Raw genomic sequence first — 27,248 nt, forward strand, 5'->3', positions numbered from 1 at the left:
CGCGAACAGGCAACAAAACATTCCATGTACGACGAAATGCATAAATGGTTGATCTTGGGGTCAAACTTGAGCCACAGTTTGAACATATTGCACGACGAATCGTTCACTGTTTCCACTGATATTGTGATCGTTGTACCATCGGAACGCGAATACGTTCTTTACGACGTGTATAATCCGTGCAAGGACCGAGGAGGACCGACGAACGTAACAGTATTCGGCACCTGGGACGCGGAGAACGGATTGAACATCACTCTGACGCAATCGAAATTTCAGAGGAGATCGAATTTACATGGAATGAAGCTTAAAGTTGGGATCGTGGTCAGTTTTCACTGTTTTCTATGACTAAAACCTGAATCGTTGATTATCGTAAAAATTTTGCAGATCAATTATACGCCGGAGAACACGTCGCTTCACGATACAATGATGCAGTACGCCAAGAGAGGGAAATATAGCCGCTCGAAATTCTTATATTTGCTCCTAAATCACATGTCGGATCTCTTCAATTTCACGTAAATACAAAGATATAAAAAACGCTTCAATTTATCGACGTTACTCGAATTGACGTTAAAGATCTTAATTGCATTTGATTCCCCATTTTTAGCATGGATATCGTGCAAATAAATGCACGGAGGAGGTTCGACAATTCTGGCCCGGTTTTCGCGGCATTTAAAAGGAAAATAGTTGACCTCTCGTCGAGTCCAGTCGCGATGAAAGTCGACAGATTAAATAGCGGAGACATAATCGGGCCTGTATGGCCGATACGGTATGCAATTAGTGTTATATACTTCTATATATTCTTTATTTTACTATAAATCCGAAGATTGATGTTTCAAAGATTGCACTTCGGCGCTTCTAGAATCTTGCAAAATTTTATTCACAATATGTTTCCTGAAAGGGAACCGAAAATTTGTCTTTTGCAGGTCCTGTTTTATGTTTCGCACGATTTCGTCGATGAAAGTGAAGCCTGGTCAGTTTCTGAAGCCTCTGTCCGTGAAGGTTTGGTACTCTATACTGACTATGATAGGGATCGTTACAACTATATTAATTCTGCTCATCAGAATGGAAGGGATTCGCAATCCCATGGACATTTACGGGCTCTCTGTTCTACTCACGATAGGAGCTTTGTCCCAACAAGGTATCGTTACAGACCAATTGTCTTTGAAACTAACAACTTGTAAGATACGAAATTTATAATCATGTAAATCGAAATTTATTTTATCCAGGCTCTGCGTTCATCCCGTCTCGCACAGCAGCTCGTATCGCTTTCCTACAAATCTTACTATTTAGCGTATTAATTTTTAATTACTACTCGGCGAGCGTCGTGTCGGATCGTTTGAAGAACAAGGGCGAGAAGATGAACGATTCCCTGATCAGCCTGGTGAAGAGTAACTTGAAACTCGCGGCAGAACCCACCCCTTACATTCGCTCTTTTCTTGAGGTAATATCCCTTTAGAGCAGCTTGCATCTGAAACGTTAAATTAGATTAGATTAAAGCATTGGACTTTTCAGTAGACAATGAAAGGCTAATTATCCAGCAGTTTATTTCTGAAACTTTTAACTGAAATATAGTGTTTTGTCTATTAGATACCGGACGAAGAGGTGAGATACTTTTACAAGAATCGTTGGATGAAGATACCAGAATACAACAGATACATGCCCCTAGAAGAGGGGCTGGACCGCGTGGCGCAAGGAACTTTGGCTTATCATACGATGGTCGATACTGCTTATCCTTATATCGAGTACACCTTCAACGACAGAAGCATTTGCGAGCTCACGGAGGTTCATCTGTTCCGCACCACCTTGGCATTTTACGCCAGGCACAAAAGCCCTTTCACCGAGTTGTTAAAAATAGGGTAAATCGTCCCATAAACAATTGAGTTTTACGTAGGAAGTAATACAGGAGAGAATTTATTATAAGACTTCAAATTTGAACGCAAGGTCCCCTGAGAGTTCTTCATTAACTATGTTCAATTAACTATGTAGTTAAGTTAAGAGGGTTTAAATTAACTATTCAAAGATAAAGAAGACTTCGTTTGTTCTTGAAAAATGGGGCGCTTCATATACGTAGATAGCATTTCATTTCTTTTCTAATTATAGAAAGATAATGCTTGTTTCATTTTTATGCACATTGATACTATACGTAAAACACAGTATCATTTAAAAGACAAAGAATTGTAAGTTCTGTTCACCATAAGTAGAATACCAATAAGAATTTTGAGCAACCACTACTGAATAACCAATATGGCGGCCGTGACAATTGAGTTTCATCGCTCTCATTGAAAAACTCTATACAGGGTGTTCGGCCACCCCTGGGAAAAATTTTAATGGCGGATTCTAGAGGCCAAAATAAGACGAAAATCATGAATACCAATTTGTTGATGGAGTTATTAACAATTAAATTCAAAAATTTCGAGAAATAAAATTCAGTACTAGCGGAACTTTAAACGTTAATAACTTTTTAACGAAGCCTCCATCAACAAATCGGTATTCTTGATTTTCGTCTTATTTTGGCCTCCAGAATCCCCCATTAAAATTTTTCCCAGGGGTGGCCGAACATTCTGTATATGGCGGCCCTTGGTTGACGATTATGTCTTTTTCAGATTGACAAAAATCCGCAACGTTGGCATTCAAAATCGCGAGTGGAAACGATGGTCAGCTAGAAAACCATACTGCCCGAGCAACCTACTTATCGCTGAACCTCTATCGATTCACGAAGCTGCACCGATATTCGTGTTCCTTTGCATTTCTATCGGATTCTCGCTTCTCATTTGCATCGCGGAAAATCTGTTCTACCTGATCGCGCCGACAGGGTGAATAAAAATGAAGAAATACGGTGTCGAGTATCCAAAACTCCGATCGTCAACGTAGCCATCACCGACACGTTTTTTTTTCAGGATGCTGAGCGGCATGATGGACAAGAGAAATCTGATGGACATGAACTTGAACATAACATCTTTGAAAAACGTTAATCTGCAGACGCTGAAGAAATTTAACTTGTTCAAGGAATGGATGAACTCGCAGACTTCTTAAATTGCGATTGCTTATATGAATAATTTTATTAACTACTGAGTCATTTATATTTATGACAACTTTTATTAAAATTCACGCTGCACACTTTTGTTTTTTTTATTGTACAAATTCATCGAACGTTTCAAAAACAATTATAGATTTTAATTAAGGCTGAAGTTGTTTTGAAAATGTAATTGAAATGTGAATTTAGTTCACGATGAATATTGTATACCTCGTTATTTCAGAATTTTATAGTTTGACGAGAATTTAAAAATTGGAATTTTTACGTTTTAATGCTGCTACATAAAGAGTAGTTCTATTCCATGTTTAACGCTTTGACGGCCGCTGTCACGTGCACGTGATTTTACAGTTTCGATCACCGATATCATCATCCGTTCGATTAATTATGTTTATTCAGGCTCGCCACCGCATCTCTGCATTTATAATTACTTATAATAATATTCCTGACGCATTCGTGTGTTTCACTTTTGGTCTACAATGTCAGTATTCATCGAGTTAATTAAAACAAGTTAACCGGAAATTTCAATTCCCATAAATTCATAATTCAGAAGCAGTTTGTAATAAAAGTTGCTGACGATGTGGAAATATATAAAGATACTCTGAATTAATAAAGTCATTATTTATATGTTTGCTTAATGATGAAACTATATACAGCTGATATTTAAACTCTTTTTCTTAACAACCAATATACTGTAAATTTATGGCACACGTTGGCGAGAAAATTCCGCAATAATCATTGTTCTATCGCGTCGCTGTTGATTAATTACGCATATTGATTACTGATTTCATCGCAAAGCCGGTGTTACGATTATCTTCAATCGCGTAATTAATTTTAAAATCATCGCGCTATGTTTGCATCGTGTCGATAACACCTTTAACATTCGATTTATATGAATATTCATAGTATATGCGGGCACTGTTAATACTACAAAGGTCGTGATTAACCTGATAAATACAGACAAAATCTTTTTAAAAATATTTTTTAAACAGACGCGGGCTTACCAATAGAGATAAATTAGTAAGAATTAAATTAGTATTTCCTTAATATACATTGCAACTGTTTTTTAAAAATGTATTTATATTTGGAAAAATGTAATTTATTTAAAATAGTTCCATCTATTTTACTGATCGTTTTTTCTTTCGTCTATCAAAGCCAATGTACGTAAATAAATAGAAACAAAAATTGAACGATGCATAAAATGTACATTGTTGTTCTTGCAAATATATGACATGCAGAAATATGGAAAGTGTCGTATATTGTTGTCCAGCGCTGCGAATAATAATACGATCGATATTGCAATGGTTCGTCGGTACGAAACTTGGCTCGTTTCCGTCGAAACTGTCGCATTCTGACGAGACACGTCCGATTGAAAAATTAATAGGGCTCCTATAGATTCTTTCCGTGACACGGGCAATTTGCCAAATCGCATGGAATTGTTTGACGATCCGTCTTCGCGTTACGGAATACGAAATGATTTCCTGACGCGTCCGATGCATGAATTGATCGGGCATTAAAATAACGCGATCGAGGCGCGCTCGATGCTCGAGGGCGGCGCAAAAGGTGTACGAAAGTGCAAAAGTTGGACTGGCAAAGTTTGTGGAAAAATATCCGCGCGATGCACGCTGTTTTCTTTGCTCTGCCGCTGCTCGTCTCGCTCTCGAGCGCGCAAGACAATGTTTTTATTCGCGACTATTTCGTGCACAAAAGGGTGAGGAATGTCGTGGGATTCTCCTGCGGCGATACAATAGGTACGAAAATTTTTAGCAAGTTTCCTGAAACAAATTAATGTTATAAATCGTCCATTATCGAATGAAAATATGTACAGCGACTGTCACTTAAAATCGTACACCCAGCGGTTCATATTTTTCTTAATAAAACATAAAAATTGTACTAAATTATTGAAACTTGTATAGTGTAATGTTTCCTTATTTGACACACAATAACAATATAAAAAATCCTTTAGTAGTACTCGGTAAATTAAATAAAATTGGAGATTGCGTAAGAAACATGAAACTGCATTTGGTTACCCAACTGAATATTAATATAAACAATTTTTATTATATATTATTCTAAAACTGTATCTTATTTCCTCTACGATTTTTACTGACAGCTAAGTTTCATACGCAACCTAAAGTTTTATTTAATTTACTGAGTACTACTAAAGATTTTTTTGTATTGTTGTTATTTATTAAACAAAGAAACGTTACACTGTATGCCTCTATACAATAATTTAGTACAATTTTCATGTTTTATTGACAAAAATATGAACCGCTAAATGTGCGATTTTAAGTGATTGTATTTCCTATCGTAAAAGGATTACTTTCTATTTACATGTTGAGCCAAGTGTTTCGACAGAATTAATTTCGATCGTAATGGAAGAACGTGCCAATGAGAACTTAAATATTCTAAAAATTTATCGAATATACGAACAAATTATCTCTTTTTGTAATGGTTGCATGATCAGGCGATTTTAATCTGATGAAAACGCTGAGCACAACGGGAATATTTACGATAATACGGGAACCCACCGTCAAGATCGACTTCCGTAGGTTTTTAAGAAGCGAAACGTGCTCGTTAGGCGTCATCATTGATCTGCGTTGCCTCAACGAAACTGCCGTACGGATTTTCGGCGAAGTAAGAAGGAAACGCGATTAACCAATCCCCGCTTTCAAGACACAATTTTTCTAGCTCTGTTTCACACTGATCGAATCCTTAAACAAAAGTTCCGTCTACAAAACTGCTTTCACATTAATCATAATTATGGAAATCACGGAAACTTCACGGTTGAGCTTTCATAAATACAGAGTGTTCGACCACCCCTGGGAAAAATTTTAATGGGAGATTCTGCAGACCAAAATAAGACGAAAATCAAGAATACCAATTTGTTGATTGAGACTTCGTTAAAAAGTTATTAACGTTTAAAGCTCCGATTGTAGAACCACTATCGCGCGCACGCAGTTGTACGCAGGTTGCCGTTCTACAGGCGCAACTGTTAATAACTTTTTAACAAAGCTTCAATCAACAAATTGGTATTCTTGATTTTCGTCTTATTTTGACCCCCAGAATCTCCCATTCAAATTTTTCCCAGATGTGGCCGAGCACCCTGTGTAATGAATTTATTTGCTGTGTTTACTTTCTCGACCATAAGGCTTCGTCAGAGAGTAACCTGATGAGCACGGATTCTTCGTTAATTACGAAATAAAATCGCAAATAAATGCTCGTTTAATCAAATTATTAACTCCAATTTAACGTTTCAATGGCCAAAGAAGTCCAGAGTTGTGAGTTCGCCATTTTGTGAACGGGCTGATTTTGTTTCTTGAAAGCGTGGACTATTCGAACGCTCAACAATAGTAGCTAAGAATAACGCAGACGTTTCTCCATAATTCCATGGTGCTCAGAGCTCGAAGTACAGAATGTACGACTACTCGTACAGCTGGCTGGTGTTGGCCTCGAATTACGATTATGCTATTCCCATGTTGAACGACACTGCATACAACATGGTGACTGACCTGGTCGTCGCGATATCAAACAAAACCGACTACGTGCTGTACGACGTGTTCAATCATTGCAAATATCGCGGTGGTGCGTTGAACGTCACGAAACTTGGCACTTGGCGCCACGATTCCGGTTTGAATATCACCCTGACGCAGCCTTTAATCAACAGAAGAGCCAACATGCACGGGATGAGATTGAAAATATCCGGCGTGGTGAGTGTCGCTTATCCAATTCTCCCTGGATTTGCTTCTCCTACAGGATAATCAAAATTTGATTAAACTCGAAAATATACAGGCTGTTCGGCCACCCATGGGGAAAATTTTAATGGGGGATTCTAGAGGCCAAAATAAGACGAAAATCAAGAATACCAACTTGTTGATGGAGGCTTCGTTAAAAAGTTATTAAGGTCTAATGTTCCGCCCGTACTGAATTTTTTTCTCGAAAGTGGGTAGGATTTCGGGGGTATGTCTATTCACCAAAAATGATTGCAATTGACCACCGCAGCCGAAAATAATTTTTCCAGAACGATTTGAAATTTTTGAATTTAATTGTTAATAACTTTTTAACGACGCCTCCGTCAACAAATTGGTATTCTTGATTTTCGTCTTATTTTGGCCTCTAGAATCCCCCATTAAAATTTTTCCTGTATAGGTATTTATCGCGTAACGTAGCGAGCTAAAATTTCGGTTATTATTGGTGCAACGCACTTGCCATATTCGTAAATGTAATTGCAAGTTATTGTATTACGATTTTTATAATTAAATTAAATGCCTAATTAAATTTGATCGCAGAATTTAATTTAACGTTTAATATCGCGGTGTTATTATAATTTAATATAACGTTTAATTAAAAAGTTAATATCAGTCGAAGCAACGTACCGGTATTTATCTGAATAATGTAATATGTTTTTCGAAATGTTGCACGTATCTTTATTCAGATACAATACAGGCCGAAAGACATGCGACTCGAGGACTACATGCAGGACATTAACACGAGATCCTTGGACAGCATGCACAAATTCGTGCACGCTATGATCTTGCACACGGGGGATCTTTTTAATTTCAGGTAGGCGGAGCGACACTGTTTCTTCCGTAGCAGCGATTGAACTCTGTTTTTTCTTTTCAGCGTGCATGCTTCCGAAATAATATACTGGGACCGACACAGCGTGCACGGTTTGATCTTCGAGTTCCTGCAATCGAATTACATCGATTTCGCCAGTAATCCGAGGATCATGGTGTCCGAGCGACTAGATTACGCGAGCCTCATTGGCGCAGCGTGGCCGATTCGGTAAGAAAATTTTAATATCACAACTATAAACCACTTAACAAAGTATCGACTGTCACGAAAGGAAGGATTTAGAAGCGTGGCACGCTTTGTTTTGACATTGGTTAAATCCGTTGACCGTTATCGTTAGAACTGTCTTGCACAGGGTCGAATATTACGTATAAAGAGCGGTTATTGTTTCGAATAGACCCTGTTTCATGCTGCTGTCGACTTCGACCAACAAAATCAAGCTGGAGATCTTCTTAAAGCCGTTCACTCGTCAGACGTGGTACACGTTCGCGGGTTTCGGAATATGCGCCATCTTTGTTATGAAAATAGTGATGAACCGCGAGGGGATCGGCAAGAAAGAAAGATATTCCGGAGCAGTGGTGTTATCGATAGGGATCTTATCACAGCAAGGTGGGCGTTAAATGAACGATTATCGAGAAATTCGTGAATTTAACGATCATTGTGTCCTCGATAGGCGCAAATATCACTCCAAGACGCATAGCCAGCCGCATAGCGCTTTTTCAATTATCCATACACTGCTGGATTATGTACAATTACTATTCGGCTAGTATAGTCTCTGCTAGACTGAGCGAACCCCTCGATATGATGGAGGATTCCGTGACCGTACTTGCAGATAGCAATTTAAAGATCGCTGTAGAGGCTGTGCCTTATCTGAATTACTTTCTGTATGTAAGTAACGATTATAGTAAAATTATTAATAGTTTCGTGATCAGACGGCGAAGCACAAAAGCGATATTATTAATTTTTCTGAATATTGTCTTGTACGACGCCATCTTTCTTTTAAAATCGATATTTAAATATTCGCGGATGACATTGATTCTGATCTGTTTTTCGAATATTTAAAAGCAGAAAAATATATTAAATTCTTCGTTTTATTTTATTTTTTATTATCTTAATTGCCAGAAACTGAACTGGGAGTCGGATTACTTCCGAAAAAAGCGCTGGGACCCTCTGCCAGAGTCGAAGAGATACTTGCCGATAGAGGAAGGCATCAGACAAGTCAGTCAGGGTATTTTAGCGTATCATACCGACCCAAATACCGCGTACCCTTACGTGGAGAGGATGTTCGACTCCAATAAGATCTGCGAATTGACGGAGATTCATTTGTTCAAACAATCCGTGATGGGCATGTACGCTAGTCACAATGGACAGTTCATAGAAATGGCGAAAATAGGGTGAGCGTCTCTTTTTCGTTTATCGTTCGTTTCCGTGGCTTGTTTAACAGGCGCTACCTTTTTCAGTTTGACGAAGATGTTTAATACCGGCCTTCGCGATCGGCAAATCAAGCATTGGTCGTCGAGGAAACCGCAGTGCCAACCGGACACGTTATCCACAAGAAGTATCACGATCTACGAGACTGCACCGGCTCTGATTTTATTGACTTTCGGCATGCTCGTGGCTGGGGGAATTTGCGTCGCTGAAAATATTATTTATAGGCGTTCGATGAAGTGAGTCGGGACCTCGATACGCGCGCGTGCACCTCGTTAGTCGCACTAACTTATCGATAAAAACATGTATTTTGCAGAAACAAAGTGGTAAATCGAAAGAAGACGGCCGGTCCCAGAGGAAGCATCATCAGTGGAAATAGCAGAGACAATCTGCTAGATTTGCAACTCTAAACTTAAATAATTTAATTAGTTGAAGGTTTTAGTAATCTATACAGGGTGTCCCGTAAATAGTGTAGGAGCCGGAAATGTGGGGTAGCTGAGACGATTCTGAACAACAATTTCCTTTGCAAAAATGTCGGATGGAGCTTCGTTTTTGAATTATTAACGAAAAACACTGACGAATCACGGCGCGTGCCTGCCGCGCGCTCAGGGCCGTCCGAACTAAGAGAGCCACCGTGTCGGGTAGGTAGTAAGATGTGCATCGGAGATACGTCGAGGAACGAATACAAATAATTAAAAATACTACCACTGCAACTGTTACCTCTGCAGATTGGATAAATCAGTCAGATAAATCGAATTTATTAATTATTTGTATTCGCTGTTTCCAAGAAAGAAGAAATAAAATGTGGGAAGATGCTCTCGGAATTTTTAGGAAATTAATTCTTCGCACCTGAGTGACGCTTCTCGCCAGAGTGTGTTAAAATTAAAATAAGAATTATTTTCAGAAAATTAAAATAAATACGGTAAGAACCATTTGTAATCGTTTGTTATTAAAAACTGTACTGGAAAAGCAGACTGGATTTGTGCGTACCGAAACATTTTTCGCATGCAAGGGGTTAATAGAGAATTAATTGAAATTCGCCTTACCCATTTACTTGCAAGTTGCAATAGGGCCAGTTAGTGCACCCCTGTCGATCATGGAAAGGTCGAAGACCCCAATAAAAATCAGCTGATGGGACGACCCGGTCACTGCACTCGCTTCTTACCCCGAAAACACTTTACAGTACGGTCACTAGCACTTTTCACTTTTACATTTTCGGGGTAAGAAGCGGGTGCAGTGACCGGGCCGTCCCATCAGCTGATTTTTATTGGGGTCTTCGACCTTTCCATGATCGACAGGGGTGCACTAACTGGCCCTATTGCAACTTGCAAGTAAATGGGTAAGGCGAATTTCAATTAATTCTCTATTAACCCCTTGCATGCGAAAAATGTTTCGGTACGCACAAATCCAGTCTGCTTTTCCAGTACAGTTTTTAATAACAAACGATTACAAATGGTTCTTACCGTATTTATTTTAATTTTCTGAAAATAATTCTTATTTTAATTTTAACACACTCTGGCGAGAAGCGTCACTCAGGTGCGAAGAATTAATTTCCTAAAAATTCCGAGAGCATCTTCCCACATTTTATTTCTTCTTTCTTGGAAACAGCGAATACAAATAATTAATAAATTCGATTTATCTGACTGATTTATCCAATCTGCAGAGGTAACAGTTGCAGTGGTAGTATTTTTAATTATTTGTATTCGTTCCTCGACGTATCTCCGATGCACATCTTACTACCTACCCGACACGGTGGCTCTCTTAGTTCGGACGGCCCTGAGCGCGCGGCAGGCACGCGCCGTGATTCGTCAGTGTTTTTCGTTAATAATTCAAAAACGAAGCTCCATCCGACATTTTTGCAAAGGAAATTGTTGTTCAGAATCGTCTCAGCTACCCCACATTTCCGGCTCCTACACTATTTACGGGACACCCTGTATTGAACTTGTCACGCTACTTATTGGTCGAAACAGTTTGAAGTGTATTGTACAGCTATAGTTATAAATTAGTTTTAATTAGTAGGTAACTTTAAATTATTTAGCTTGCCAATCGATTTGACTGTTATCAGACATTATCGAATATTCGCGTTAGAAACGAATCGGGAACAACCAGTTGTTTCGATTTCGTCAAGAGCCATCATGTCGAAGTTGACATACTTTCTCATACAAAATGGAAGAAGAATCGGCTTAACTTGCTCGGGGGGGTTGCAGCACGAATGGCCTGCACGCGGTCAGTTAGCAATCGCGAATAAAGAGCAACGATTGCACCGGCGATGCATTTGCAAAGTTTCGTTTGTCTGCAATTAATCGTTGCTTCTTGCGCGAACAGCGTCGACTTGGTTCGCGATTACTTCGTTTACAAAGAAGTCACCGGTGTGGCTGGATTTTTTTGCGGAGAGTATCAAAGTGAGTTAACAGCATTCTATGAGACTCCCGACATTTTTTTTTACTTGATTTCCATCGACGAAGTAAACGGTGCGTTCACCCACAGGCGAGCAATCTTTTAGGGGATGTTTCTACACGCCAAAATAAGACATCCATAAATAAACACTCGAATGCAATAACTAGATTATATCAACTATAAGCTAAACATTAAGTCTACATAATTGTTCACCCTCAGTTTAGTTTAATATTATAAAATTGTTACTTTTAAGATGTAAATTTTAAAATGTACACCAACAATGTTCAAGTAAAAAATCTCATTTTGATTTTTCATTTTACGATACGCCTGGTACGATTCGTTACTGAAAGTCTACTTCCAGGTGATACGAATTTTTCGTCACTCCGCGAAGTTCCTCCAAATGTTCTAACGAAATAATCAAATCTTTCGATACAGATGATTACCAGGTCACCAAAGTTCTCAGTGATGCAGGAATTTCGGTCTCGGTGCAACAGTTCGGGTCGAACGTCGACGTATCGCGATTTTTAGACACCAAGTATTGGAAGATAGGTGTGTTTTTAGACCTACGATGCTGGTCAGACGAGGAAACCATAAAAATTTTCAACGAGGTAGAATTAAATCGCCAAATATTATCCCTGTTTCATTTTATACCAGTGTTTTCCAAAGTAGGGCGACTCTTGTAAATCCAAAGGAATTGTAGTCTTTCTTCCATTGCTTCCCATTGTTGTTGTTTCCATTCGATGATTGATACATGAAAAGAAAAAAACAATTTAGACTTCAGCCAACTACATGTTCAAGCACTTGCACCGATGGTTGATCCTGGGGACAAATATGAGTCACACGGAACAGTTGTTAAACGACAGCACGTTCAGCATAATCACCGATTTTGTGGTTTCTATACCAAGAGAAGATGACGATTACATCCTGTACGATGTCTATAATCATTGCAAACATTGTGGTGGTTCGCTAAACGTCACGGAACTCGGTACCTGGTCGAGCAGTAGTGGATTAAACATTACTTTGTGGAACGATACGTTTGCCAGAAGATGGAACTTCCACCAGGTGAAGGTCAAGATCGCTGGCCTAGTAAGTAACGAGTGAATGTAATTCAAAGCAGTAAAGTAATTCGCTTAATAAAAGCGCTGTTCTTTACATAGATTGCTGCTAAGCCCAAAGATCAAGATCTAATAGAATACCTCAAAGAAGAGAACAGTGTATTACAAGACAACTGGGTCAAGTTCGGACTCATCCTTGTGTCACACATGGCGAACATGTTCAACTTCACGTAATATTTCTATTCATCGTTTCCAGGATCTGAAAATTCGTTTGATGTTCGTTCATGTGATGTTTCATTCGCAGTCTCGAAGTGTTCGGATTGGACCACTGGGAGAAAAATGATAAGAACGGTCCGCTTATCGGCGGACTCAAAGAACGAATTTTTGATTTGGGCTATTGCCCGGCGATCTTAACGAAAGAGAGACTCAACTACGCCAATGTAATCCTGCAAGTTTGGCCTGAAAGGTGATTGCAAATGATTGTATAAAACGTACTTTTCGTATTATGGGACGAAACGTTGCAATTGACAAATAGATGAATTCAATTTAAGAATAATTGCAATACCTTCCATTTTCAATTGCTAATTTCTTGCCAGTTTATTTGCAGAACCTGCTTTATGTTTCTTACCGTACCTTCGGTAAAATTGGACATGAAAATTATCTTTAGACCGTTCCAAACAAACGTTTGGTACATGATTTGTTTGTTATCGGTCATTATTATCGTCGTATTATGGGTAATCTTGAAGATGGACAAAGGTTCTGACAATGGAGCAACTGTTCTTATCATGATCGCCGCTATCAGTCAACAAGGTATTTTATTGAAAATCCGATTTCATTAATCCTTTTTAATGAAACAAATTTTGGAATACACAGGACTACCATTTACGGGTAATCAATTTTCAAGCCGTGCAGCCTTCCTCCAAACCCTGATTTTTGGTTTGCTCATATACAATTGTTACTCGGCGGCAATAGTGTCAAGTCGATTACGACACGGACCTTTGAACAAAATGAACGATTCTTTATACTCGTTGGTACACAGCAAGTTAAAACTCGCTGCTAATCCGGATATATTCTTCAATATTTTAATAAATGTAAATTTCTTTACATTCACAATCCTAAAGCAAAGTTTGTATAACTCTAGAATTGGCTCGAAGAGTTATCGATTAATATCCTCGACAAAAATTTGTTTACAGTCCCCCGCGGCAGATGTTCAATATTTTAAAAAACATTGGGAAACTATACCAGAAAAGAAACGGTTTCTACCATTGCAGGAAGGTATAAAAAAGATTATGGATCCTGGGTTTGCCTTTCACGTGAATCCCATGGATGCTTACCCTCTTATAGAACGTATGTTCGTCAAGAAAATGATATGTCAGCTCACTGAAGTTCATTTGCTTCGACCTTCTACATTAGCGCTTTGGTCAAGTCGACACAATGCATTGCACGAAATAACGAAGATAGGGTGAGGGAACTACAAAATAGATAAAATTCTGCTGTCAATCAGCATGTTTACAGTGGTGTCTTAGAAATTGGCCGGTTGCTATCCCCATTAGTTCCTGAAAAAAAGAGACGCATATTATTTCTTGGAAGCTCCTAGCTTCTTTCAACTTTGGCCAATATCTAAGACACTATTGTTACGTATAAACTGATCTAACTATCGAATAATTATAGTTTGATCAGAATATCAACTGCCGGAATTCGCAAACGAGAGGAGCAACGTTGGAATTCTAGAACTCCTTACTGCGACGAAGACAAACGTTACGTATCGAGTGTTACGATTCTTGAAGCTATACCGATTCTACTCCTCTTACTTGTTGGCATGTCATTGTCTGTTATTATTTGCCTTATAGAAAATATCGTTTTCCGTATGTTTCAAACGAAACTGGAAACGAGGCTAAAACTCGAGTATTCGAATAAATTTCACCGTGAAAACGGAGCATCTACTAAAGCGCCTGTAAACAAAAGTGTAATGAAAATAAAACTACCCATCGGAAAAACGCGATTCTTGAATAAAATCGTCCATTAATAAGGTAAACGCAGTTATCTCTTTATTTGCTCTTATTATCGTTATATTCGCGTGTATATGTACATGGTAACGTAGTAATGTTCTGTGGAAATTATTCGAATAAAACAAACTGCAAGACTTAATTGTACAGTTCTTCCTCTACTGTATAAATTAATTTTATTAAATAAACCAGATTGGTTACATTATAAAAAAAAAATACCGTATGGTATTAATGTACCGTCAAAACAAGTTTACGATAATACAGAACGAGGTGATGATTTATTAGAAATATCTTGATAGCTTTCCGATTATGTAAAATGCATTATTTCTTTTTCTTTGACGCTTTATCAGTCGAAGCTGGAGTTGCTCCAGTGAGATCTGCAAGTTGTTTTTTGAGTTTCAGCAATTTCTCCACTTCGGGTAACCATACAGCTTTTTCTTTACTGGCTTTCAATTCGCGTACGAGATTACCCTAAAAATTAAATAATAAGCGTACAATAATAATTAAATTAAATACATAACGCTACTATTAGTGAATTGTTTCGTCGTACTTGTTTAGTAATACTTGATTCCAAATTTGCTATTTCTTTTGTGACATCTCCATTTTGTTCAGGTACGGAAACGGCTTCAGGCTTCTTAGTTTTCGATTGCGGCGCCGTAGAAGACTTGCTCCCGTCACCCTTGAGATCAGCAAGTTTCTTCTTTAAGTCTAAAAGAATTTGAACCTCGGGCAGCCAAACACTTGTATTGTGTTTGGCTTTCAACTCTCTAACTTTTTCCCCCTAGAAATACAAAAAGCAAATATAGCGCCTAAATACAATATCGATACTTCCTATTATTATTAGAGAGATTTGCCAACCTGTGTTGCTATTGCACTTTCTAAAAATTTTTCGTCATCGTGTACATTATTTGCTTGAGTTTGATCTTTTGTTTCTTGTTTACCAGCATATTTCTTTCTCAATGTTTCTATATCTTTGTCTTCTATCTTTTTAAACAAAGGGCACGGTTTACCAATTTTATGTCCCGTTTTAAGCACGTTTGTAATAACATCAGGGATATAACCGTAAGTATTATTCTTCAGTCCTAATTGAGATCTTAATTCGCGGGAGATATTAGGCATGAACGGGGATAAAAGAGAAGACAAGATACACGCCAAATTACAGCAAATGCCAATTACTGTTTCAGCTCTCTTCCTGCGAACAATAAAAACATCACACGTTACTTTATATTTTAAGCGAGGAACAACGACACTTAATTCTAATAAACGAACGTTATTCACAAGTACTGTAACACAGACCTGTAACGTAATTTAATATATGAAAGTCGATTTAACAGTCACAATCAGTTTACAGGACTTATTTTACAGCACAAAATTAAGTCAAGCAACAGCAATCCGCATTGAACAAGGGAACCTAGGAAATGAAGATATTCTAATTTCTAATGTAATAAAATCATTTCATAGTATTAAATTTTTTGCTGTCGATATTAATTTTCAGTTAGTGAAATTTAGAAAATAATAAAATGGAACAGTAAAATTTGTCGTCTGTCCGCGACAAGAAGGCAGAGAGTTTTTATATCCTCGCTCGTTACAATGCCACGAAGCGAATATTCTCTTTCGATTAATATCGATACGTCCGCCGAGCGGTCGAAAGATATCGATCTTTGTCACTGGAGTGATAGCGTAAATACTTTCTACTTTCTTGTTGTGGACGATTTATGATACGATTTTGTAAGTTTTTAAACAATATAAACACTAATTTTTTAATACAGTATATACGGAAATATAAATATTCATCGCACATTGACGAGTTGCACTCCGCGATATTACTTACTTATCGTCGTCGGTTCCTTTGATTTTCACCCATGGTTCTTGGAATTGCATGTACTGGTTTCCATGCTTCGAAAATGCTAACAAATGTCTTAAACCGTCTCGAAGTTTAGCCTGTTCCAAAGCCTGTAGATAAGACGATAATTCGCGTTGAACTAACGCCAATAACATTAAGTCATCATCTTGAAGTTCCATTGATGGAATTTTGGAGTCAAAATATTTTTCCGTAAATACCAGAGCTCTATTCATTAAAAACAATTCTTAATAACTGTAATGGGGAAAGGAGGGATTTCGAGAATTAAAATAATTTATCGAGGTGGTCACCTGTTAACAAAGTTTCCAAAATTATTTAGCAACTCGCTATTGTTTTTAATTGCTAAATCCACCCAGTTGAAATTAGAATCTTGAGTTTCGGGTCTAACATATACAAGATAAAATCGCCAAACGTCCGCTGGTATACCCGTTTCTCTAGCGTCAGTGCCAAACACGCCAATACCTCTTGACTTAGAAAACTTCGTGTCCTCGTAATTAAGATATTCTAAAATAAGTATGAAACATTAACAGTTAAATGTACAAACTACAAAGAATTTCTCTTTAAACATACCTGTTGCCATCAAATGTTTCACTAACGTGTAACCATCATCGGCTGCTAATAAACAAGCGGGGAACATTATTACATGGAACGGAACGTTATCCTTTGCCATAAACTGATATAAATCAACGTTTACATCTTTAGGTTTCCACCATTGTTCAAACTCCTTGGAATACTTCTTGGTAATACTCATGTAACCGAAGGGCGCATCGAACCAAACGTAAAACACTTTATTTTCAAAACCCTCCGCTGGTACGGGTATTCCCCATTTTAAATCCCTCGTTATGCACCGCGGTTTAAGACCATCGCGTAACCAAGGCTTTGCAACCACTCTAGCGACACCTGACCATCCTTTCTCCACAGTCGTAGACCATTTCCTTAACTTATCTTCCAACTGTTGAGAGCGATATTTTTATAAAAGACGATTTTGTCATTAAACGACGCTAGCTCATATTACGATGAAATACTTGCCTTAGGTAAGTCCAAGAAAAATTGGTTCGATTGTTTAACAACAGGCCTATTGCTGCACACTTTACATCGCGGAGATATTAAATCTGTCGCGTTCACTAGATGACCACATCCGTCACACTGGTCGCCGCGTGCATCTTCATATTTGCACCTTGGGCATGTCCCCTCTACAAATCTATCTGCCAAAAATCTATCACAAGATTCGCAGAGGAGTTGATCTACTGTTTCGCTTAATATATAACCCTGCGATTTTATTCTTGAAAAAAATGATTGCACGATTCTGAAAAATAATAGAGGAGATTTACATAGTATTACGGTAGTGTCTGTTTTAGTTTAAAAACTAGCAGTTAAATTCTCGCGTGCAGGATAGCGTGTATCTTTTTTTTTCTGGGAATCGAGAGATGCAACGCAAGAAAAAATAAATTCATTTGTGAATTATAGTTTTAAACAAACATTTTAAAAGAATTACATTCTATAACTCGGCTAGTACAAGATCCATCTTACTCTGTTTGCTCGGGTGTAGTAGTACGACCAAAATAATCAAACCCTATGCTAAACCATCGATATACGTCGTTGTGTATATCGAAAAATTTGTCGCATATAGCTTGCGGTGTTGTTTTTTCTTCTAGAGCCTTAGCTTCTGTAGCAGTACCATATTCATCAGTGCCGCTGCAACATCATTTCAGTATTTTAAATTTCGGTAAAGGTAAAGGTGTTTTACCCAATAAAGGAGGTACAAACCTAATAAAAAGGGTATTGTAATTTCTTTGTCTGCAATATCTAGAAACAAAATGTTAAAATATTAAGGGGTATTCATCCGAGTGACACCCGCGGCTGATCAACATGAAATATTCATACCATGAAACAAACCTGGTAAAGACATCAGCAGAAAGTACACAACCAATGATATTTCCTAAATGAGGAATATTGTTGACATAGGGCAATGCAGATGTTACTAGAATATTCTTTTCGCCCTTTTTCGGTAACCTGAAAGTAACGTAAATATTTGCATTGAAATTGTACTATAATATCCTTCAAAGTACAAGTATTTATGTATGTTTAAGCTTACACAGGATAGGGAGAATCCTTCATATTTAAATATGACGTAGAAGACCAATTACTTTTAACATTTTTAAGTTCTTCTTGGCTAATTGCTTCAACTTCCTTCTCTTTAGTCGGGCTAATCTGAAATTAATAATGCTGAATTTCTATATAATTGCATTGTATACTGTATTATTAACAGTTTTATCATACTAAACTTACGTCGCTTGCGACTGGTTTAGAGAACCGTGTGTTCATGACTGCAGCAGCAGGGAACCAACATGCTGCTTGAATACTGAGAATTGCTTTAATGCCTCTTTCAAACTTGTATTCCTTAAGAGAGTCCTAAACATATAAAATACATATATCGCATTAATTGTAAAATCAAGATGTATTTAAAATGTAGCAGCAACAATCGTCAAATTGTATACCTGAATAACTGGCAGTAATTCAATGTTTGATAACCAATTTTTAATAGCCAAATATTCTTTACATAATTCCTGTCCAACTTCTGTAATTAACACAGTAGACCATATAGTTACCCAAATACATGCATCTGCCAATGATAAATCATTGTTACCCTAAAATATTATTAATTTCACCTTAGTTGTATCATATCTCAGTTCATGTTACATTGAATATGTTTACACTTTTATTTTGAATTACCTGAATTAAGTACATTTTGTCTTTTAGAGCATTGTTAAACTTTTTCAACAAAGACCACAAATAAGATTTATGGATATTTCCTGAACTACCACAACTCCAAGATACTATAGCTGGCTGAAAATTAATTTAAAACTATACTATGAATATTAAATTTATTTTATAAAATCATGTAAAAACATTTATCTTTATTAACCTGTAATTGTGTAATATCCCATTCTAACCACTTATTATTAACAATTTTTGAATCTTCAGATGGAGGTACTAAAAACTGCATTGCTGAATTAGTGCTAAATAGCACAGATCCAGATGATAGTTCAATAGTAGGTAAACGGCCCAACAAAGTTTCTAAACATAGGATATAAAAGCTCATTTTCTTTTAGTTATAATGATATTATAATAAAATTATTTAAGAATATGATTAGATAACACGTAAATAATAAACATCAAAAGATATAGGTATATTCCTAGCAAATGACCCGTTCAACGATCGGGATGAGTTATATACCATTCGATTCGTCTAATTCAGTACATTATTGATATGCATTTCATTATCTGCGGAAATTCGCTATTTTTACAAAGTAAGTTTATTTTAAAAAGTAAAGTTAAGTATAATTTGACAGGTATCACAATAGTAATTTATTATATTTTTTACCTGTAAACACTGTCAGAGGGGGGTGGTATTTTTTTACTGTTGCTGCATATACTGTCTACCTATGAGTACTGTCTGAGTAGGTCTAGGTTATATACCTGACCGACTCATGCAAAGTCTATGCATAAAAAAATGATTTTTATGCATACACGTTCTACAAATTCCCATTTGTCAACGTAGCATTATCAAATTAAATCATTTATAATTTGTAACATGAACATAGCAATGATAGTCACTTGGTTCTATCTGTGAACCTGTCAAAAAATGTACTTAACCTTACTTTTTTACTCTAACTTTACAAGCAGTTTATAAAAAAATAACGAATTTTCGCAGATAATGAAATACATATCAATAATGTACCGAATTAGACGAATCGAATGATGTATAACTTACCCCGATCCGTGAACGGGCCGTTTACTAGGAATGTTCCGAAACGAATACATGATATTTCATCATAAGGTTTGAAATCGGTAATTATTCCTGCTGAAGAGGTTAGGTTCTTTACCGTTTGGTTGTATCGTTTTCAAAGTAACAGATTGTTGGGCCATTTTAGCTGCGACTATCAATTTTAACGCATTCGGATTGCCTTCGTTCGTTGAGATAATCATTGTTACTAATAAGTTAATAAATATTCAGAATAAATAGATGAAAATATGTTCAGCACACAACCGACACATGTGAGCGACAACCAAATGTAGTCTGGAAACGGATATCGTGGAACGTGTCACAGCACATTACCAATCAATATTCAATACCATGCAATCTTTAAAGATTAACAATTTTTTCATTCACTTTATTTGCGTAATAGTTTTCATTGTATATGTTTCCGTAAACATAAGTAATATGCCAATGGAGTTTTTATTAGATTAATATGATAGAATATAAAATTTGACAGATATCAAACAACCGCTGGTAAGATCGAAATTCATTCCTGCCATTCTCAGAACGATCATAAGTTACTCGATATTATTTTCTCCTCTTTGTAATAATTCTTTATTAATGAAATATATCAAATTAAATTCATGCATTCATCTTTTGTTTTTTGTTGGTCTTGTTCTAGATAATATTTAATAGAAATTTCGATACGTTTGAATAACAGCTCACTATGGGATACTAGTGACCTCTGACGTGAATTCTATATTCTAGAATAAATTATGCTGCATACGCATGCACACTTGAGGCATCGAATCTGTCGCATAATATGAACTATTCCAATTGGCGAAATAATATTGGCAATTCTTAATTGGTAAAATGTGGCGTTTCCAGTGTCATTTCGCCAATTAGAAGCCCTAATAATATATACACTATGACCTCATGCCAAATTCAATGCTCCTGAGCTCCTCCAGTATACATACCCATTTTGTATACTTAATTGTTGGATGTAAATTGTGTTATATACAATTTTAATTTGCGATTAATATTATTATTTATATAAATGTCATGTAATTGAGAAAATATATATACATTCTTTACATTTATTACGAAAAGTATATTCTAACAATTCATAAAAAAGCATAAGTTCCGGTTTGGGTGAATACCCTTTCTTTTAAATTTTTTTTCCCCGACAATTTCGACAGTGAGATTATTTTTGTATCGTCGACAGTAGCTAATCTGAAGAAACATGATTATTCCATTATTTTGTATTTTTTTAAGTTATTTATCACTATCGCATAGTGCAGAAAATATCGTATTAATCTTCGCAGATGATTTGGATATATTTCTTGATGGAATGGTAAATGTTAAAGCAAGAAAATATTAACTAAATTGTATAAAAAAAAAATATTAAAAATAATTATATTCATTTTTAGACTCCAATGACAAATACATTGAATTTAATCGGAAACAAAGGTGCAATATTTTCGAATTGTGTAAGTCTTTCAAAATATAAAATTGTAATCTGATTTTGTGATAAACGGGTCATTGATTATGATTAAGTATTATTAAGAATATTTTTTCTAACTAGTTTGTTGCTTCACCGATTTGTTGCCCGAATCGAGCCTCGATTTTAACCGGGAAATATCAACATAATCATTTAGTAGTAAATAATTCTGTTGCTGGTGGTTGCAACAGCATTTCATGGCAAAATTTACAAGAACCAAATACATTTGCAGCACATTTAAAACAAGAAATGTCATATACAACATTTTATGCTGGAAAATATTTAAACCAGGTATACATGTATATAGCAATAAATTAAAGGTGTCTATTTCTCATAAAGTAAAATGTTAAAATTTCCTGGAATAATTCATAAAGTATGGAGGCAAAAGTGTTGGTGGACCAAATCACATACCAATAGGATGGGATTGGTGGGCTGGTCTTATTGGAAATTCAAAATATTATAATTATTCTTTGTCTCTAAATGGAACTGAAAGAAAATTTGGTAGTAAACCAAATGAATACCTTACAGATGTAATTGTAAGTGAAAAATTGTAATTACTTTTAAGGTTTTTCTGTTGTTCTACCTCCAAAATTATATTTTTTCAGAGTGATTTGGCAACAGATTTCATTAAAACTCGCAATCCGAACAGTCAACCATTTCTCATGGTTTTAGCACCACCTGCACCTCATGCACCTTTTACGCCTGCAGCACGGCATAATGACATATATAAAGGCACAAAGGCTAAAAGAACACCTAATTTTAATACATTGCCACAAATGGTAGACTATACTTTATTTCTTAGTCTTTCACCTTATTGTGAGATTATATTATGTTGCTAAACTATATTAAAAAATAGGATAAGCATTGGTTAGTGAGAAGAGGACCATCTCCGCTTCCTGATAATTTATTACCCGAGTTAGATGACATATACAGAAGAAGGTGGGAAACACTGTTGGCTGTTGACGAGCTTGTGACAAACGTATACCAGAATCTGAAGAAACAAAATCTTTTAAACAGTACTTATATCATATTTACATCTGACAATGGATATCATATTGGTAATATATTTAGCATTCGCGACATACAAATATAAAATATATATTCATATAGATTTTATATATATCCTGTAGGCCAATTTAGTATGCCAATGGATAAACGTCAACCATATGAATCTGATATTAGAGTTCCATTATTAATAAGAGGGCCCGGAATCGCGCCATCGAAAATTTCTGCTCCTGTTAGCAGTGTTGATCTATTTGCCACAATTTTAGAAATAGCCGGTATACAACGCCCATCGGATGGAACCTCTTTCTTAAAAAAGACATTGCCAGAAGATAGAACGCTTTTAATAGAGTATAGGGGGGAGAAATCTAAAAGTATTCCATCATTGGATTGTCCAAATGACAGTGATCCAAATCTCGCAGTAAGTTCTTCACACATGGAAGAAACCTTATGAAGAAATTATATATAAATTGTATATACAAAGATTTATAATGTTCATAGATATGTATGAAAGACATGGCATGCAAGTGTCAAGATGCTGCAAACAATACCTTTAGTTGTATTCGTCGCGTGTCCCCGAAATACAATAATATTTTTTGTATTTTCGAGGATGACAAGGTACTACTAATAATAAATCAGAATTTATTATGTATTATTGCAATAGATCATTGATATTTGTTATTGTTTTACTAGCGCTATATTGAAGCATATAATATAACTACTGACAATTATCAAATGAATAATATTGGATACAGTATGAAACATCACCACCGGTACCGATTTAGAAAGTACCTGAAAAGAATGTCCGTTTGTAAAGAAGAAGAATGTGTTCTTACAAACATGAAAAACGTTTATATTTAGAATTCCATTTCTAATAATATTTAAGTAGAAAGTAATATTCTCAAATACATTGTAATATCTTAAACTGATAATTCCTTTTTTTATTGTTTGATCGATTATATAATCTGTATGTAAGTTTTTTATATAATAAAGCGTGTTGTGATAAAATTTCTAAATGCTGTATTTAATTTATAAAGTATGCCCTCTCAAGAAAATATTCATTTATTGACAAATTTATTTTTCGTTGCATTTATGGAGGTACATGGATGTGAACCATTAAAAGTTCGAAACGCCAGCGGCCGTCTTACTTCGAATTACTGCATTTATGGAAATCGTGGGCGAAGAATACGCCGCGAATCTGGATATAAGAATAACTCGTCTTGCTTTCCGGGTACCTCAGGCGAACTGTTTTCTTAGCAAATATTTTTATTAAAGCCCCGCGGTTCGAATATCTGAATAGCAATCGCGCCATTGTAGGGGGGGGTTAGAGAAAAAGAAAACCGAAAGAAGACAGAATACAGAGGAATATGCTTTTAGCATGTTCATAAATTTAATCTATTAAAACGTTTTGAATAATTAAAGGATTTGCGATACAATACTGTTGAAGTCCAATACGAGAATTGGACTTGAAAACTGTATTTTGAAAAACATACGTATTCGTTTCTCTATAATCCTTACTGTAAAACATCTTTTCGCAACAAAATGTATAAATGCTAATTTAAAAGTTTGCGTCTACGCGCGAATACGCTGAATTTTTTCGAACTAAAACGTTGAAACGTTAGGGGCAACTACAAAGTGCCCCGATTCGTTCCTTTCAGTTCCAAGGACCGTAAGAGACATCCTTTCATGTTGTATGAAAGGACGTCGAAATGTTTGTACACTTCACGTTACCCGCTCCATAGACTGCTTAATCGTTTGCACAGATGGTATTTGGGGATAACATAGCTTGCACAAAATAGTATAAAAAATTATACAGTAAACATGCAAGATGTTATCGATTTTGCAATTAATGTATTCTCTTCGCGGAATTAATCACAGAGAGAACGAAGGTTTTGAGAACGCGACGCGTTTAAGAAAGAAAGAGTAAACGATTATTCTACACGGCAATTTCAAGAATGTTCTCGTACCAAAATTCCTATTAATATTTTCGAATTCGTGAGCAGGGAAATTTATAAGTCGAGTTATGGTACAGTGCGTTTCTTTCGAAAAGAGGCACAGCTGAGAACGCAGCATTCAAAAAGAATTCTGCGGGCGTTTCGGTAAACAGCATGAATCCCAGCTCGATCGATCGGGTGGAGGATTAACAGACCTTGGTTCGAATTGTGAAGTCGTTACATCGTCACTGAGACGTATAAGTCGGCTTGCGAAAAGTCCTTTTTTTTTCTCTCTTCATTGATCGCCGGAGCGAGTGATCGCTTCCTTCTGCATTAGGATCAATGGCTTTTGGTGGCTTCCGAGTTTTGAATTCTAGCTTTCCTGCCCCCCGGGGATCTTGGTTCAGTTCAATTTTTACCGACTCGTGTTTCGCGGTAAGTCGTAACCAGAGTTGGGCAAATTTTATCCACGAATAACGAACACAAGTTTCATATACATCACTTATATTGGAAATTCACTATTACTCGTAACTTCCCCCGTGTTAACAATTTTATAAATTTAATTTTCAACGAATTATGTCGTAAGCACTTTCACTGTGAAAACGAGTATGAGCAAGAAATTCTACGTTTTGTAGATGATGTTGGTAACCCTATCTTCTTGCAGGAATTTTAAGTTGGTCTACTTTTGGGATTATTAACATTTAACGACACCAGATGACGACAGCAGATGTGGTCATTGATCATGAAATAGGTTTTCCTATCTATGGTCTTTGTTGTTTTCCCGCTCTTTTTGTTTTAGCCTTGCCTTTGTCTCGTCTTTTTCTGTGCATAATAAATCTATTTCATACGATCGAAATCTGTTACTTTTATCAAGGATATGTTCTACATTTCATCGCAATTATCGCAACCATTTTCTAGTGACGCAGTAGCAATCAAAGTGACATATCTAAATTTTATTTGCAATAGTTAAGGTTAGTACTTATGAATACTTAATGAATTTTTTTCTCGAAAGTGGGTAGGATTTCGAGGGTATGTCTAATGACCAAAAATTATTGCAATTGACCCCCGTAACTGAAAATAATTTTTCCATAACGATTTGAAATTTTTTAATTTTGTTGAAAAATTTCACACCTTCTCGAATTTTTTTCTCGAAACTGGGTAGGATTTCGAGAGTATGTCTATTCACCAAAAATGCTTGTAATTGACCCCCGCAACTGAAAATTATTTTTCTATAACGATTTGAAATTTTTTAATTTTGTCGAAAAATTTCACACCTCGAATTTTTTTCTCGAAACTGGGTAGGATTTTGAGAGTATGTCTAATGACAAAAAATTATTGTTTCTGTGCATAATAGATCTATTTTATGCGATCAAAGTCTGTTACTTTCATTAAGGATATGTCTTACATTTCATCGCAATTGTCGCAACCATTTTCTAGTGACGCAGTAGCAATCAAAGTGATATCTAAATTTTATTTGTAATGGTTAAGGTTAGTACTTGATATATATGAAACAGAATAGCGATGATTCAAATAAAATCTTTATTATATATATTCTTGTTACTTATAAAATCTGTAACAAAGTTTACTTTCTGTCTCGGTGCTTACTATTCAATCGTTTCATTTCTATTCTTTCATGCGGCAAGCCCTAATGCGAAAAATGCTAATTTGCATCAAATACTTCATCGAACCAGAAAACAACGAGGTTTGAAAACAACTTCGTTCGATAAACTTTATCATAACTTTGGTAGGAATCCTTATTAAGATGCGCAAATTAAATTCTGAACGCTCGAAGAAATACTGCATTCATTTTCTATTTTTGAGACGCACGTTTCAACGAAGTAGTTAAAGATTACTCTGTTTATTCAAAGAAAGGAAAGTCGTTGTGTTTTTACACGTATCATCGCTAGTCGTACCAATAGAAAGAAAAAAAAAAAAGAAACAGGAAGCAAGGCGTGTCGATATCCCTAATTGAAGATAATTTCAATCGTATTGAGTTTCCCTAGCCGATAATAATAAAAGCACGAAGCTCGCATTACGGGACCGCTTACCCGGACAACAGTAGTCAAATCAAACACGAGGCTATTAACTAGGTCAACATTTTGGGTTTGGGGTACTTATACTCGACTACTTGGTACCTTCGTCGGTGAGCTACACGGCTGCCCATGTACGCTTCGTGTATATGTATTTTCGCGTACCACGAACCACGGAGTTTCACGGTGAATAAGAGCAAAGCAGCCGTGTCGGACGGTCTTAAATAAATATCTAATGTGTAGGGGTCGCGCGGGCCCCTATTGCCCCCGCCAATATTGTTTTAGGCACGGCCCTTGGCTAGCGAAGATTTGTAACTTGAGAAACGAGCGCCACTCGTGTGCAACGGACAAGATACCAATAGGTGTCGGGAGATCTGGCGGAGTACTTAAGTTTTCGAGATATCCTGTCTACACTTTCGCTCCTGTATCCTTCGATACAACATCCATCATCCTGTGAACTACGCAGCTGCCAATTCCTCTATCCTTACGAACAGGTCTGCATCCTCAACGGTCCTGATTTGCATCGAGTGTAAGTAGTCGATAATTTGCATCGAAGTTATTTTCTATCGATGAACATGTCGTTGTCCAATAATATATTTTTATGCAAATACAATGGGTGCTCCGGTAAAAATAATCGGTATAATTACTTTCAAAGAGAATCACGATTACTTTCG

At 36.4% G+C, this 27,248-nt stretch overlaps 4 protein-coding genes across 4 annotated transcripts; 3 read left to right on the top strand and 1 right to left on the bottom strand.

Moving 5' to 3' along the window:
* Positions 1-36: 36 nt before the first annotated feature.
* LOC143344912 (uncharacterized) lies at positions 37-9,438 on the top strand. The gene is made up of 18 exons (XM_076771531.1): positions 37-318; positions 382-509; positions 602-763; positions 921-1,135; positions 1,224-1,438; positions 1,585-1,853; positions 2,601-2,810; positions 2,895-2,996; positions 4,625-4,779; positions 5,496-5,665; positions 6,430-6,738; positions 7,464-7,591; positions 7,652-7,813; positions 7,998-8,209; positions 8,274-8,488; positions 8,723-8,994; positions 9,061-9,267; positions 9,345-9,438. The coding sequence occupies exons 1-18, from the start codon at positions 37-39 to the stop codon at positions 9,436-9,438; spliced, it is 3,507 nt and encodes a 1,168-aa protein (XP_076627646.1).
* A 1,859-nt stretch (positions 9,439-11,297) lies between these two features.
* LOC143344920 (ionotropic receptor 75a) lies at positions 11,298-14,542 on the top strand. The gene is made up of 9 exons (XM_076771543.1): positions 11,298-11,430; positions 11,861-12,033; positions 12,200-12,511; positions 12,583-12,710; positions 12,785-12,946; positions 13,088-13,290; positions 13,354-13,571; positions 13,674-13,942; positions 14,152-14,542. The coding sequence occupies exons 1-9, from the start codon at positions 11,298-11,300 to the stop codon at positions 14,504-14,506; spliced, it is 1,953 nt and encodes a 650-aa protein (XP_076627658.1). The 3' UTR covers positions 14,507-14,542.
* Positions 14,507-20,685, bottom strand: Metrs (methionyl-tRNA synthetase 1). The gene is made up of 16 exons (XM_076762476.1): positions 20,235-20,685; positions 19,274-19,425; positions 19,081-19,194; positions 18,846-18,995; positions 18,637-18,759; positions 18,443-18,558; positions 18,244-18,360; positions 18,115-18,153; positions 17,878-18,042; positions 17,377-17,653; positions 16,918-17,299; positions 16,638-16,851; positions 16,318-16,554; positions 15,345-15,678; positions 15,037-15,267; positions 14,507-14,957 (listed from the first exon to the last, which is right to left on the bottom strand). The coding sequence occupies exons 1-16, from the start codon at positions 20,335-20,337 to the stop codon at positions 14,808-14,810; spliced, it is 2,904 nt and encodes a 967-aa protein (XP_076618591.1). The 5' UTR covers positions 20,338-20,685; the 3' UTR covers positions 14,507-14,807.
* Positions 20,686-21,089: 404 nt separating this feature from the next.
* LOC143340562 (N-acetylglucosamine-6-sulfatase) lies at positions 21,090-23,608 on the top strand. The gene is made up of 9 exons (XM_076762692.1): positions 21,090-21,461; positions 21,538-21,597; positions 21,693-21,899; positions 21,983-22,144; positions 22,214-22,387; positions 22,465-22,666; positions 22,739-23,031; positions 23,112-23,228; positions 23,304-23,608. The coding sequence occupies exons 1-9, from the start codon at positions 21,351-21,353 to the stop codon at positions 23,469-23,471; spliced, it is 1,494 nt and encodes a 497-aa protein (XP_076618807.1). The 5' UTR covers positions 21,090-21,350; the 3' UTR covers positions 23,472-23,608.
* The last annotated feature ends 3,640 nt before the right edge of the window (positions 23,609-27,248 follow it).

The sequence above is a fragment of the Colletes latitarsis genome, chromosome 1 (genome assembly GCF_051014445.1).
Source record: "Colletes latitarsis isolate SP2378_abdomen chromosome 1, iyColLati1, whole genome shotgun sequence".
NCBI lineage: Eukaryota > Metazoa > Arthropoda > Insecta > Hymenoptera > Colletidae > Colletes > Colletes latitarsis.